General features: G+C 40.9%; 1 protein-coding gene across 1 annotated transcript; it reads left to right on the top strand.

Annotated features, from left to right (window-relative positions):
- Positions 1–4,649: 4,649 nt before the first annotated feature.
- Positions 4,650–11,879, top strand: LOC307139225 (glutathione S-transferase kappa 1-like; the record flags this gene model as incomplete). The annotated part of the gene is made up of 7 exons (XM_079838115.1): positions 4,650–4,721; positions 4,812–4,893; positions 5,135–5,251; positions 5,567–5,712; positions 5,908–6,024; positions 6,141–6,234; positions 11,836–11,879. 7 exons carry the CDS (start codon positions 4,650–4,652, stop codon positions 11,877–11,879), a joined length of 672 nt encoding a protein of 223 aa, XP_079694241.1.
- Between the last annotated feature and the right edge of the window lie 294 nt (positions 11,880–12,173).

The following is a 12,173-nucleotide window of genomic DNA, read 5'->3' as shown; positions in this document are numbered from 1 at the left end:
ATCTACAAAACACAGACAGCTATGTCTTAAGTGAACAAAATATTTCACGAGTTCACACTTACAAATATGTCAGGTAGAATAAATTGTATGCATATTTGGCATGCTGTCCAAGGAGAGGGCCACAAGCTCTGTATTAGGCCCAAACCCATAGTACTCCCCCAAGTTGCAAACTAACGTGGGACAGCAGCCAGTAAATTATGTTGATGCCCCCCAAAAATGTTGCAGAGCACGAAGCTGATGGTATGCCAATTGAAGGGAGAGGGTTAATCACTGGATCGGGAGGTGTTGTTTGTCGTCGTCTGAGATTTTGATGGCCGTGGCATCAGAAGGGTGAGCCTCGCTGGTAGTCAGCTGGGGATGGTTGCACGTGGGCGAGAGGAGATAGCACTGCGGCGGCAGTGGAAACAAACTTGCGTTCCCAACTTCCAATGAGCCAGTTGACCGGCTCCCTGCGGGAGCGGAAGAGATGACACTGCTGTGGCAGTGGAGCAAGTTTTGATGGAGTAACAGAGCTCCTGCGAGAGCAGAATTGACGGCACTGCTGCGGCAGTGGAGACGAGCCGTTTTCAACTTGCTTTCCAACTATCCAATGAGCCAGTTGTACAGAGAATTGGGCTCCTGCGGAAGAAAAGAGATGACACTGTTGTGGCAGTGGAGCGAGTTTGGATGGAGTAACAGAGCTCCTGCAGGAGCGGAGTTGACGACACTGCTGCAGCAGTGGAGACAAGCCCTTTTCAACTTGCTTTCCAACTATTCAATGAGCCAGTTGTACGGAGAATTGGGCTCCTGCGGGAGCGGAAGAGATGACACTGTTGTGGCGGTGGAGGGAGTTTGGACAGAGTAATAGAGCTCCTACGGCAGTGGAAACGAGCTATTTCAAACTCCTGCGGGAGTATGGAGATAACACTGCTGCGGCAGTAGAAGCAAGTTGAACGGAAATACTGAAGTCCTGCAGGAGCTGAGGCGGTATTGCTGCTGCGGCAGTGGAGGCACTTTGGGCAGAGAAACTGGTCTTCTGTTGGAGTGGATGAGATGACAATGCTTTGGAAGTGAAAAGCCAGTTGGATGGAGAAACTGAGCTTCTGTTGGAGCGAAGGAGATAACACTGCTGTGGCAGTGAAAGAATGAGGTGGGCTCCTGCGGGAATGACTGGGGAGATGCTGCTGCGGCAGTGAATGTAGGATTGTTTTCCTTAGTGGATTGATGATGTTGAATTGAAGCAGATTACCGCATCTGATGCGGTAAGCCTGTAGGTTTGGGTTTTTGGAAACAGGCTGAAAGCTGAAACAAAATGAGCTGATGAGGGTCCCTTGGCCTTCTTTGATGTGAAAGCGATTGGAACGAATGTAGCTCTTGAAAGCCTCTGATGACCAGCGACGAAGTGCTCGGATCTGGTGCTGGGAGAGGCCTTTTTGGGCAGCTGTGGTTGCTGCACCTATGCGGAACGAATGGTTAGAAAAGTTGTCTGCTGGGATGCCGGATTGAATCAATATGGACTTGAGGTGTTTCTGAAACCAGAAACGTGTGACAGGGCGGTTGGAGTCGTCTGCGAAGAGTGGGTCAGATGGAAATTTAGTCTGCAAGCTTCTGAAATGTAGTTAGGCTAAAAGGGATTGGTATGGCTGAATTGGTGATGGGAGGTTGAAATGTAAATGAAATGGCCTTTTTGCATCTGATCTGTCTTACTTTGTTTGATGAAGTAAGGATGGTTTTTGTCATCTAGCGCTGATAGATCTGAAAGTGTGGGATGAACCTTTGGGTTAAAGCTGGATGAGATGGTGAGTTCTGAGCATCTGAGAAAACCGAAGAAAGCCAATATGAACATTGCATCCAGAGTGCAGGCGGTTTTGATAGTGTGGTAGCCTCGGTGAAGGGTGGAGATAGATTTAGTGAGTATGTCTAAAGTTATTGGTTGTCTGGCGTCTGTAGGGTTTTTTGGATACCTTTGATGAGCATGTATGTAGGGAACTGAGTAGTTGTTGGAAAGAATCCAGCAAATGGCTTCTGATAGCATGTCAAAAATCTTGGGGCTACTTTTGAAGCCAAAAGTTAAACGGACAGCAAAGTTTTTGTGCCAGTGTACGCCGAATCTGGGTGGATAAGCATCACTTTGAATGCAGAAGTGATGTCGACTTTGGCAAGCCAAGCGCAGCGACCCACGTCTTTAATAACAATAATAATTTGTTACATTTATATAGCGCTTTTCTAGGCACTCAAAACGCTTTACATAGAAGGGGGGAATCTCCTCATCCACCACCAATGTGCAGCATCCACCTGGATGATGCAACGGCAGCCATATTGCGCAAGAACGCCCACCAAACACCAGCTGATTGGTTGAGAGGAGACAGAGTAATGAAGCCAATCGTATTAGGAGGCCATGATGGACAGGGGTCAATGGGCAAATTTGGCTAGGATGCCGGAGTTACACCGCTACTCTTTATCGAAGGACATCCTGGGATTTTTAATGACCACAGAGAGTCAGGACCTCGGTTTAACGTCTCATTCGAAGGACGAGGGTGCTTGTTACAGTATAGTGTCCCAATCACTATACTGGGGTGTTAGGACCCACACAGACCACACTAACACTAACTGCTGGCCTCACTAACACCTCTACCAGCAGCTACCTTGTTTTCCCAGTTGGTCTTCCATCCAGGTACTGACCAGGCTCAGCCCTGCTTAGCTTCAGTGGGAAATCAGTCTTGGGCTACACGGTGATATGGCTGCTGGATTAATCAAGGTAATAGCTCGGTCAATGTTGTGGTAACGGAGAGAAAATTCTTCAAGCGAGATTAAGCTGTTTATGCTTGGAAACGGGAAGTTGTGTGGGGCTGGGAGATCGATTATTAAGTGTTTTTTGCCTGAAAATTTTCTGGTGGCCACTCTGATAGGGCCGATGCCTAAACACTCGAAAGGGGGAGTGTTAAAAGGACCGATCATAAAGCCTGATTCGATTTCTTTATTAATTAGAATACCGACTGTGTCAGGCTCAGCAAGAGCAGACTGGAGATTGTCACATATGATACTTTGTGTGGGAGGCTTTCAACTCCCGGTTTGAAACCGTGCTCGAGACCAGACATTAAATAGTCAGTAAAGTTAGTGTCAGGCAGGTGAGACAATTCAGTAGACAAACGAAAAATATTCACAGGAGTCGACAGGTCATTTTTTACATCTTTATTTACAGATCTTTTTACAGAGCATTTTGTGCAGGCATGAGCGCCACCACGATAGCTGCAAATGTGCAGCTAACGATAACGCTGCAGCAAGCATCGTTGAGTTAAAGTTGTTGCAAACTTGACTATTGGACGAGAAGGTGTTTTTTCTTCTTTTGGAATCGATGGCTGAATCGTTGAAATTGATCTTTGCTGCTGGCTGCGGGACATAGCTAGTAGATTTTGCTTGTGGTGAATCTGGGCAGGGGGGAATTAAAGAGTTAATCAAGGGACAAGCTGTGGTGGAGTGAGAAACTGATCTGCAGACCGCGCAGGAGATGTTACGGCAGCCTAGGAACTAGCCTTAGTTGTGTAATCCTGTTTTTAAAGCGCCCCAGTAAGGGCACTGGTCCCTCCATACAATAACGCAAGCTCTGCAATTATCGCGAGGTAGTCGTTTAATTCTCGTCTCCTGTGGGGAAGAGCAGCACAAATTATTTTGAAAAAAAAAAGTTGTTCTTACTTAAACCGTTTATGTTTTGTCAACTTAATTTTATCTGTGATCTGAGGAAGTGTACTCCCAGAGTGAATTGCGGCATGAATACATGAATTGCTTTGTTTGACTATTTTTGGCTTTATTCTACCATTTTATTTGCTGTCTTTTGTAAGTATAACCCCAATAACAACAGCAAATAAAATTGTAATGGTCTTATTAATATATATATATATATATATTTTTAAAATCTTGTTACCATTGTTGTTACAAATATAGAGATTATATCAACCCAATTAAAAGTTTATGCCATAAGTATTAGCAATAAAATCTTAAAAGATCATTATTTTACATGAAATATAGTTATGCTATATATAATTAATTCACAACTATTATTATATTATTATTTATATATTGTACATACTGTATATAATATTTATTATTATATTTTAAATCAAATAACTGTGATTTCTTGTTGCATCGCTGCATCAATAGGAAGAGAATTACAATAATAAGAATGAAGTTCCAGGTGCCCAACCAAAGAGAACACTAATCACAATAATGGTGAGAGGAAATGAGTGAAAAGTCTATTAAATATTGCCCTGCCTCAAAAACCCTTTGCCTGCCCGCCCGCCCGTTTTTTTTTTTTTGCTTTGGCAAAAATGTACTCAAACCAGTGGGTTTTCTAAGTAACGAAGGCATAGCATGCAAACAGTACAGATAACTAAAAAAATGTAAGCAAGTTCAACAAATTATTGGACATTAAGTAACGTTAACTAAAAAGTCTTAGTAAGAACAACTGTTGGATTTTATGTGTATCATTATGTTTTGAGAACGTTTCCTGTTCAGAGCTAGAGTTCGACCAACTCAGACCTTGAAGAAGCTGTGTATCGGTGTATCGCTGTGTTTCTGTACCTGGTTCAACATGGCATTGCGGGAAAAATGAAATTGTCCACATGCTAACCTATTAATGTTTGTGAATGTTATAATGTGCTTATTCATTACAGATGTTCAGTTCCGGAAAAGTGGTCAAGTTATACTATGATGTTGCCTCTCCTTACTCCTGGCTGGCATTTGAGGTGTGTAATATTTTTCGCCATTAACATAGTTGATTGGAATCCAATCTCCTCAAGATATTTTTATGTAGTTTTTTGATTTTGTGTGTTAAGGTGCTGTTTCGCTATAGAAATGTTTGGAATATCGACCTCAAATTGAAACCAGCATATTTAGGAGGAGTCATAAACGGCTCAGGTAATGGGGAAATGTCATAATCACAACTACAAAATGTATATTCGTATGTCACATTAATGATCATAGGTTTTTAGATATTCAAGATGGTAAATGTATCTATTTTATAATTAATCACTCTATTAAAAAAAACTAATTGTGAAGCTACTGGGAGCAATAATCTCAACGCGGAAGTAGAATTTGTAGCATACATGTAAACTGTATTGTATTTTTTATAGATGAATCAAGTTAGTTCTTTTCCTAGGTAACCGGCCCCCTGGATTGATCCCTAATAAGCTTCTGTACATGGCCTCAGATCTGAAGCTGCTGTCTGAATACTTTGAGGTCCCTATGTTTAAACCGGCAACCCTTTCTGATAAAGGTATCCAAGCCACTGTTTCTCTGCAATGGCACTCATGACCAGACTATACTTGTTTTCTTTCTTTCATAAAGAAAAGGAATTTTGTGCTGTTTCTAGGGATTTAATTTATTTATTGTTCAATGGGAAAGGATTTTTCCCTGACATTGGAGGCCCCTACAAAGGCATGCTACATTTTGTGCAAATTTAAACTTAAGTGCTAAATTTTGGCACTTAACTTGTCCACGTACAGTAAGATTGTTTTTACACTCTAAAACAGGAGTGTTTCAAAGTAAATCACATCTCTTTTATTCTCCTTTTTCTCTCTTGCCATATTAGACTCTTTGATTCCGATGCGTTTTGTGACAGCTGTAGCAGAGAAGGACAAAAAGGGAGATATGCTGGTGGAGAGGGTGTCTAGAGAGCTCTGGAAAAGAATGTGGAACACTCATCAGGACATTACCCTGCCTGCCTCACTCACTGAGGTATCATATACCTAAGACTAGGAATTAACTCAAAGTAAACTTAAAAAAAAATTACTGGTACATGACGATCTTTAAAGGAAATGTCACCATATATTTTAGCTCTAAGATGGAGATCGTCATCTATCTAGCGAAGACAATAAAACAAAATCGTCTGGTAATTTATAGTGTTCCCAAATGTCTTTCTGTTTTGCACAGGCAGGATTAAAGGCAGGTCTCTCAACCAATGAGGTGGAGGAAATTCTGACTCTCACCAAATCTCAGCCAATCAAAGACAAGCTGAAGAGTGTCACACTGGAAGCACTTGAGTATAAGGTCAGTGCTTTTAGTTACATCTCTGTACCCTTTTTCTTTCACACCAAAATGTTTTTGTGGTAAATAATTATAGTAAAACATCCTTACACAGTTCCCCCCCCCCCCCATTTTTGCAGTGCTTTGGTCTTCCATTCATTGTGTGTCATGTGAACGGGAAGGCTGAGGTCTTCTTTGGTTCTGACCGATTTGAGCTCATGGCTTATTTCATTGGTAACTATAAGTAATGTAGATGGTTAACTGATTAACCCATTAACCGACTGCAGATTTAAGATGCAAAAAGTTTTGAAGAAGATTTAATTGTGTTAATGATAACTATACTAAAACTATGCTATGCATTTACTTTGTATGGAAAGTAGTGTTATTTATGCATTAAAGGTCCCATGGCATGAAATTTTCATTTTATGAGGTTTTTCAACATTAATATGAGTTCCCCTAGCCTGAATATTGTCCCCAAGTGGATAGAAATGTTGATCGGTGTAAAACCGAGTTGTGGCTGTCTTTCTCTGCCTTTGAGAAAATGACAGGCCAGACTAGCCAATCCTGAAGTCTCCTGGTTTGACGTCCAAGCAGGCACGGTTTCCTCCCTTTCCTCCGCCCAGAGAATCTGGCACGCCCATGCAAACGCTCGTCGAGAGATCATTGCATCATTGCTTGTGAACGAGTGAACGCTGGCAGTTTCTTAGTGTTTGGATGTACAAATGAAAACAGAAGTCTTTTTTCAGTTCCTTCTGATCTGTGATCAGTGATTTCTGATGTGTAGCTAATTATTTATTATTCGTGCACACAATGCGGCTTCTCTCTCTCCCGACAGAACGGTGTTTTCGTGTTTTATATCTTGTGAGTCAGTGTTTTTGTACGTCCTCGTCGCGTCTATCGGTTCTAAAATGTGCATACAGTCATGAGTTTCTGCTCAACATCAGCAGAGATAAACCTCACACACGCCGAAGCTCGGCCTTCAACATCCCCGACCCACAGTACTGCATCTGGCCCACAGCGGAGGCACCAAACGCGGCGTGAGATTAAGCAGAAGGGGGGTAAGCTTGAGCATATCCGGGCTAGCCAGCCTAGCCCCACAATAAACTGGATTACATCCGATTACTGCTGTTGTGTCTTTGTTTGCGCTGTGTACTCAACGCGCGTCACTGACGCTTTTATTTTATTTTAAAAATAATGCTATTATCAACACTTACTTTTAACTCGTTCATCTCGACAGCTGTAATGGTACTTTGCATGTGTTACAAAGTTGGTAGAATAATGATGAAGAGACGGACTCGGTGTGACTGTTTATTCAGAACTCTCAGATACAAACACAATAAACTCGCGCTGACTGACAGCGCTCTCATAACTCAGTAGTTACTATAAATAACTTTGTTAGCAATCGCTGAGCTCAGTCTCTGATACATTAGTGATGTCCGGTTCGCGAACGATCTTTCTTTTGAACCAGTTCTTTTTAGTGAACCGAATCAGTTCACCAAATCGGACTGAATCGTTCTAAACGGTTCGTGTCTCCAGTCAGCGCTGATCCATAATTTACTAAAGTTACTAACTTTCTGACATGAGTGACAGTCCCTCCGACTAGAAATAGACTAATAACCTAAAGTATATGCTGTAACTAAAACAGTTCAGACATGCTGAGAACTGATGTGAAGTGAACTCAGGTCCATCCGTCTCCCTGGCAGACTCGTGCCTGCTCGTGCCTCGATAAACCACGCCCCCTCCGCTCATATAAAATGCAAAGATGTCAGCCAATCACAACAGTGGGTGTTTTTACTGAAGTCTCACAGCAGACACGCCTCTTGAAGCAGGGCATTCAGCCACAGGGCAAACAGCAGTATAGAAAAAATGCCTTTTATTTCTAAATTATGACATTTTATGATGTAAAAGTCATACTAACAATATAAGTACAGCTCAGGAAACATTATAAAATAATAGAAAAATGCCATGCCATGGGACCTTTAAAAGTCTCTGGCAGAGTGAAGATTCAAAGGCCTATGTAATATACCACATAAAGATTACACTTGCAAAATGAAAATTGACATTCTACTGTCACGGTTGGTGACCCAGGAACAGGCTGAAGACTCAGAAGATCACAATAAACAACATACTTTAATTTTAACCTTTTAACACAAAAAAACATGCAGACAGGCAACGGAAACACAACCTTATATAACAGTGACTAGACAAAGACTGAAGGTGAGGGTGCATCTTAAGTAGTGAACAGAAACAAGATGATTAACTAGACACAGCTGGGAGGAATGAACTAAGAGGGTAACCATGGGAACAAAGGAATGGCGGGAAACTGAACAAAGGAACAAATCAAACACAAGCAAGACTGACATGTGACAAACAGACTGAACATGTGACATCTTTAAATCTTGTTTTTTTCTCTCTCTTTTTTCCTGTCAAAATGATGAACAGCATTTTGAATTATGTTTGTGAATTTTAACGGGTTAAATATGTTAATCGGTTGCTAGTGCTAATAAAATGTGCATTAATGGAAAAATGTTTTTTATTATATTTATTTTATTATATTTGTATATTTACCATACAATTTTCTTGATGTTTATTGTCCTGTGCCATGTTTTAAACCATCAATTCCTAACTAACCGTAGGAGATTAAAATCTTAGTTGATATACTGATCATTGTCCACTCTCTCTCTCTCTCTCTCTCTCTCTCTGTCTTCCAGGGGAGAAGTGGATGGGGCCTCATCCTACTAATCTCGCAGCCACAATGTGAACACTGCTCCTCCATTCTCTGTATATTTCAAAAACTTCCAAATAAAAATTTGATGTGTGTTAGTTATTTATGCATTAAAAGTCTCTGGCAGAGTGAAGATTCAAAGGCCTATGTAATGTACCACATATAGATTACACTTGCAAAATTAAAATTGACATTCTACTGTCACGGTTGGTGACCCAGGAACAGGCTGAAGACTCAGAAGATCACAATAAACATAAACTTTAATCTTAACAGGAACATGCAGACAGGCAACGGAAGCACAACCTTACACAACAGTGACTAGACAAAGACATTCATGGCAGACCACACAATTTTTTCCAAATATAAGCAATAGGTTAACCAGAACGTTTTCTTCCAAACTGTTACTTATATACAATAAGAATATATTTACTAGATAGCATAATCTTAATTATTTGTTAATGTTTTGTGTTTTGTTTGAATATCAGATATTCAATATCAAGATTGGTGAAATACAGGAACTTGTCTAAGAAAAAACACCCAACACACGTCCTTGTCATCACAGAATCTGACCAATGAGAATTTAACGAGTTATAAGATATTAGGTTAAACTTATTTGGCTTGCTGTCCACTGATGAGGGCTCGATAAAGCAGCTTCAACTCGAGCTCTGATATACCCCCACAGTGACTAAATATAGGATATGATTATGTAGGGCAAGGTACCTAAGATAAAGTTGGAGTTTGGGGAGGTGGTGGGATGCTGGAACAGCTGAGACTGAGGAGAGCAGCTGCTTATATACGCTGGTTGGTGGTGGCTATTGATTGGTAAGATTAGATGGGCTAGCTAAATTACGTTTATGAACTTCACTAAGTGTGTCGTCATCAAGGCTTTTGCAGCCGATTTTGAACATGCCATTTCGTTTGCACTAAAGCACCTCCATACCATGGCAGATGTTTGCTTTTGTACCTATCGCTGATAAAAGTCTGGATGGTCCGTTTTGTCTTTGGGACAGAGATGTCCGTGTTTCCCAAAAACAAGCTGAAACATGGACTCATCTGACCACAGCACACATTTCCACTGTCTTTTGGATAATCTGAGATGAGTTCCGGCCCAGAAAACTCACCAGCATCTCTGCATTGAACAGATGTATAGCTTTCTCCTTCCTTAACAGAGATTGAAGTGGCATTCTTTGATGCAGCAGCAGGCTGTTTAGTGACAACGGTTTTCCAATGTAATCCTGAGGCCATGTGGTTATATTTAACACAGTAGCATGACGGTTTCTAAAACAATGCCATCTGAGGGCCAAAAGGTCATGCACATTCAACAAAGGTTTCCTGCCTTGCCCTACATGTACTGAGATTTCTCTGGATTCCCTGAATCATTTTGCAATATTATGTATAGTACATGGTAAAAGACCTAAATTATTTGCAATCTTGCATTGAGAAATGTGATTTTTGAATTGACAGTTCACTCATGATATTTGGCACATGATGAGCCATGACCCATCTATGCTGAAAAAGACTGAGATGCTCCTTTTACACTCAATCACGATGCCCTCACTACCAGTTCACCTTATTGAGGACTGTTTCAAAAGAGTTTAACTTGGATATTCTATAAGCTTTTCACTTTTTTATTTTGCCTCTGTTCCAACTTTTGTGGAGTGTGTAGCAGCCATCAAAATTGTTTATATTTACAAGATACAATTAAGTTGTTCAGTGAAAACATTGGAAATATTTTGTAAGTTAAATAAAGTTGAAAGAGAATTAACAAATCACAGATTCTTGTTTTTGTTGCAAATGTCCCAACATTTCTTGATTTGGGGTTGTATTAAAGTCTAAAGGCCATGTAAAATCTCAGAGCGGGATCAGCGCATGCTGAGGCGCACGGCGTGCAGAAGTCGCCAACAAGAATGTCAAAGGTGTCAGCATGCAGAGTTTGTACATGTGCATGAGCTTTTCATAAGTGTAGGCTACTGTATGTATGTGAAGAGTTTACATGCGTAAGCTACGTGCGAGGAGTTTTTATATGCAAGCGTCTGGACTCTTGAGTAACATAAGAGATGTAGGGCCTATCGTTCTGCATGAGTAACATTAGAAGAAGGGTATCATTCTGCATGCTTTCTGTAAGCATTTCATATGTGTTTGTTTGAGTTTTCAGTAACACACAGTGTTACATCAGGTCTTGCGTGCTTCTCGCTTTCGCTCACTGCACGCATATAAAATGTCCTCACGCAAGACTTAAGAATGGAATGTTTTGCTTAATTTTCAGTCATAGTCTATGTTTAGTGCTATATAACCTGGGAATGGATTAAACATGGATGACTGACAAGCACGAGTTCGGAGAAACAGGTGTTGTGTTTATTAATACCTAGTGTTGAGGAACATATCGGTCCATCTATCCATTTTCCTCACCGCTTGTCCTGTGTTGGGTCGCAGGGATGCTGGAGCCCATCCCAGCGTCTCGGTCTAAAGGCATGAAAACCCTACCATGGACAGGTGGCCAGTCCATCACAAGAACAGAGTGTCCTAGACAGACACGCTGCGACGCCACGACACGCAATAAAACACCACAGAGGTCACTGTGTAATGCGCACTCTGTAAACATTCACACTCTACGGAAAATGTTGTGTCTCCATTTCAGCTGTCCTGCATGTATTTGGATTGTGGGGGGAAACCTGAGCACACGGGGAGAACACAAAAAAGGCTTTACCTCAAACAAGGGGCCTTATTTGAAGGGTTAATATCACAGCTGCATATTTACTTTTTTATGGAAAGTTGAACACTTTTTTCTGTCAAAATGACGGAAAGCATTTTGAATTATCTGTCAGTAAAGACTTGTTTAAAAAAAAGGCCTTTGTCATGTTTGTTTGAACACATGGTTATTTATGGCTTGTCGATTAACCGATTTTAACCGGTTGATGATTGAACCGACTAGTGAATGGTATATTCCTGTCACATTTAATCTTTTATAGTCTAGTGGTTACACCATAGATGGTGATGATTTATTGCGCCGTAACATGTTTTTAACCATGAATTCCAAAGCAACTGTAGGATATTGAAATTTTAGGTGACAAACTGTTAATTGTCTAATCTTTCTTTCTTTTGTCTTCCAGGGGAAAAGTGGATGGGGCCTCACCCCACCAAGCCCACAATGTGATCACCACTCTCTATATTTCATTCATCAGCTGTCATACACCACATGTAATGGTTGAAAATAAACACTGTGTATAAACACTCAGTGAAAGGTAAACCCGCAGGTCCTCTTTAACGCTGTTTAATGCACACTGATTGAGTCAGGAGTTGTGTCTGACCCTCCTAGAAAAACTTGAAGAGCTGGATAATCAGGTTTTGGTTTGGTTTGATGCAGGAAAAAGAAAATGCCACACATGCTTAACATGATAGATGACTAAGTTAATACAAAAAATAGTAGAGGCAGGTTCTGAGCATTTAA

This window comes from Gobio gobio (genome assembly GCF_949357685.1).
Source record: "Gobio gobio genome assembly, chromosome: 15".
In the NCBI taxonomy this organism is placed as follows: Eukaryota; Metazoa; Chordata; class Actinopteri; order Cypriniformes; family Gobionidae; genus Gobio; species Gobio gobio.
Note: the sequence above shows the minus strand (reverse complement) of the source record. Positions and strands in the feature narration are given on the sequence as shown.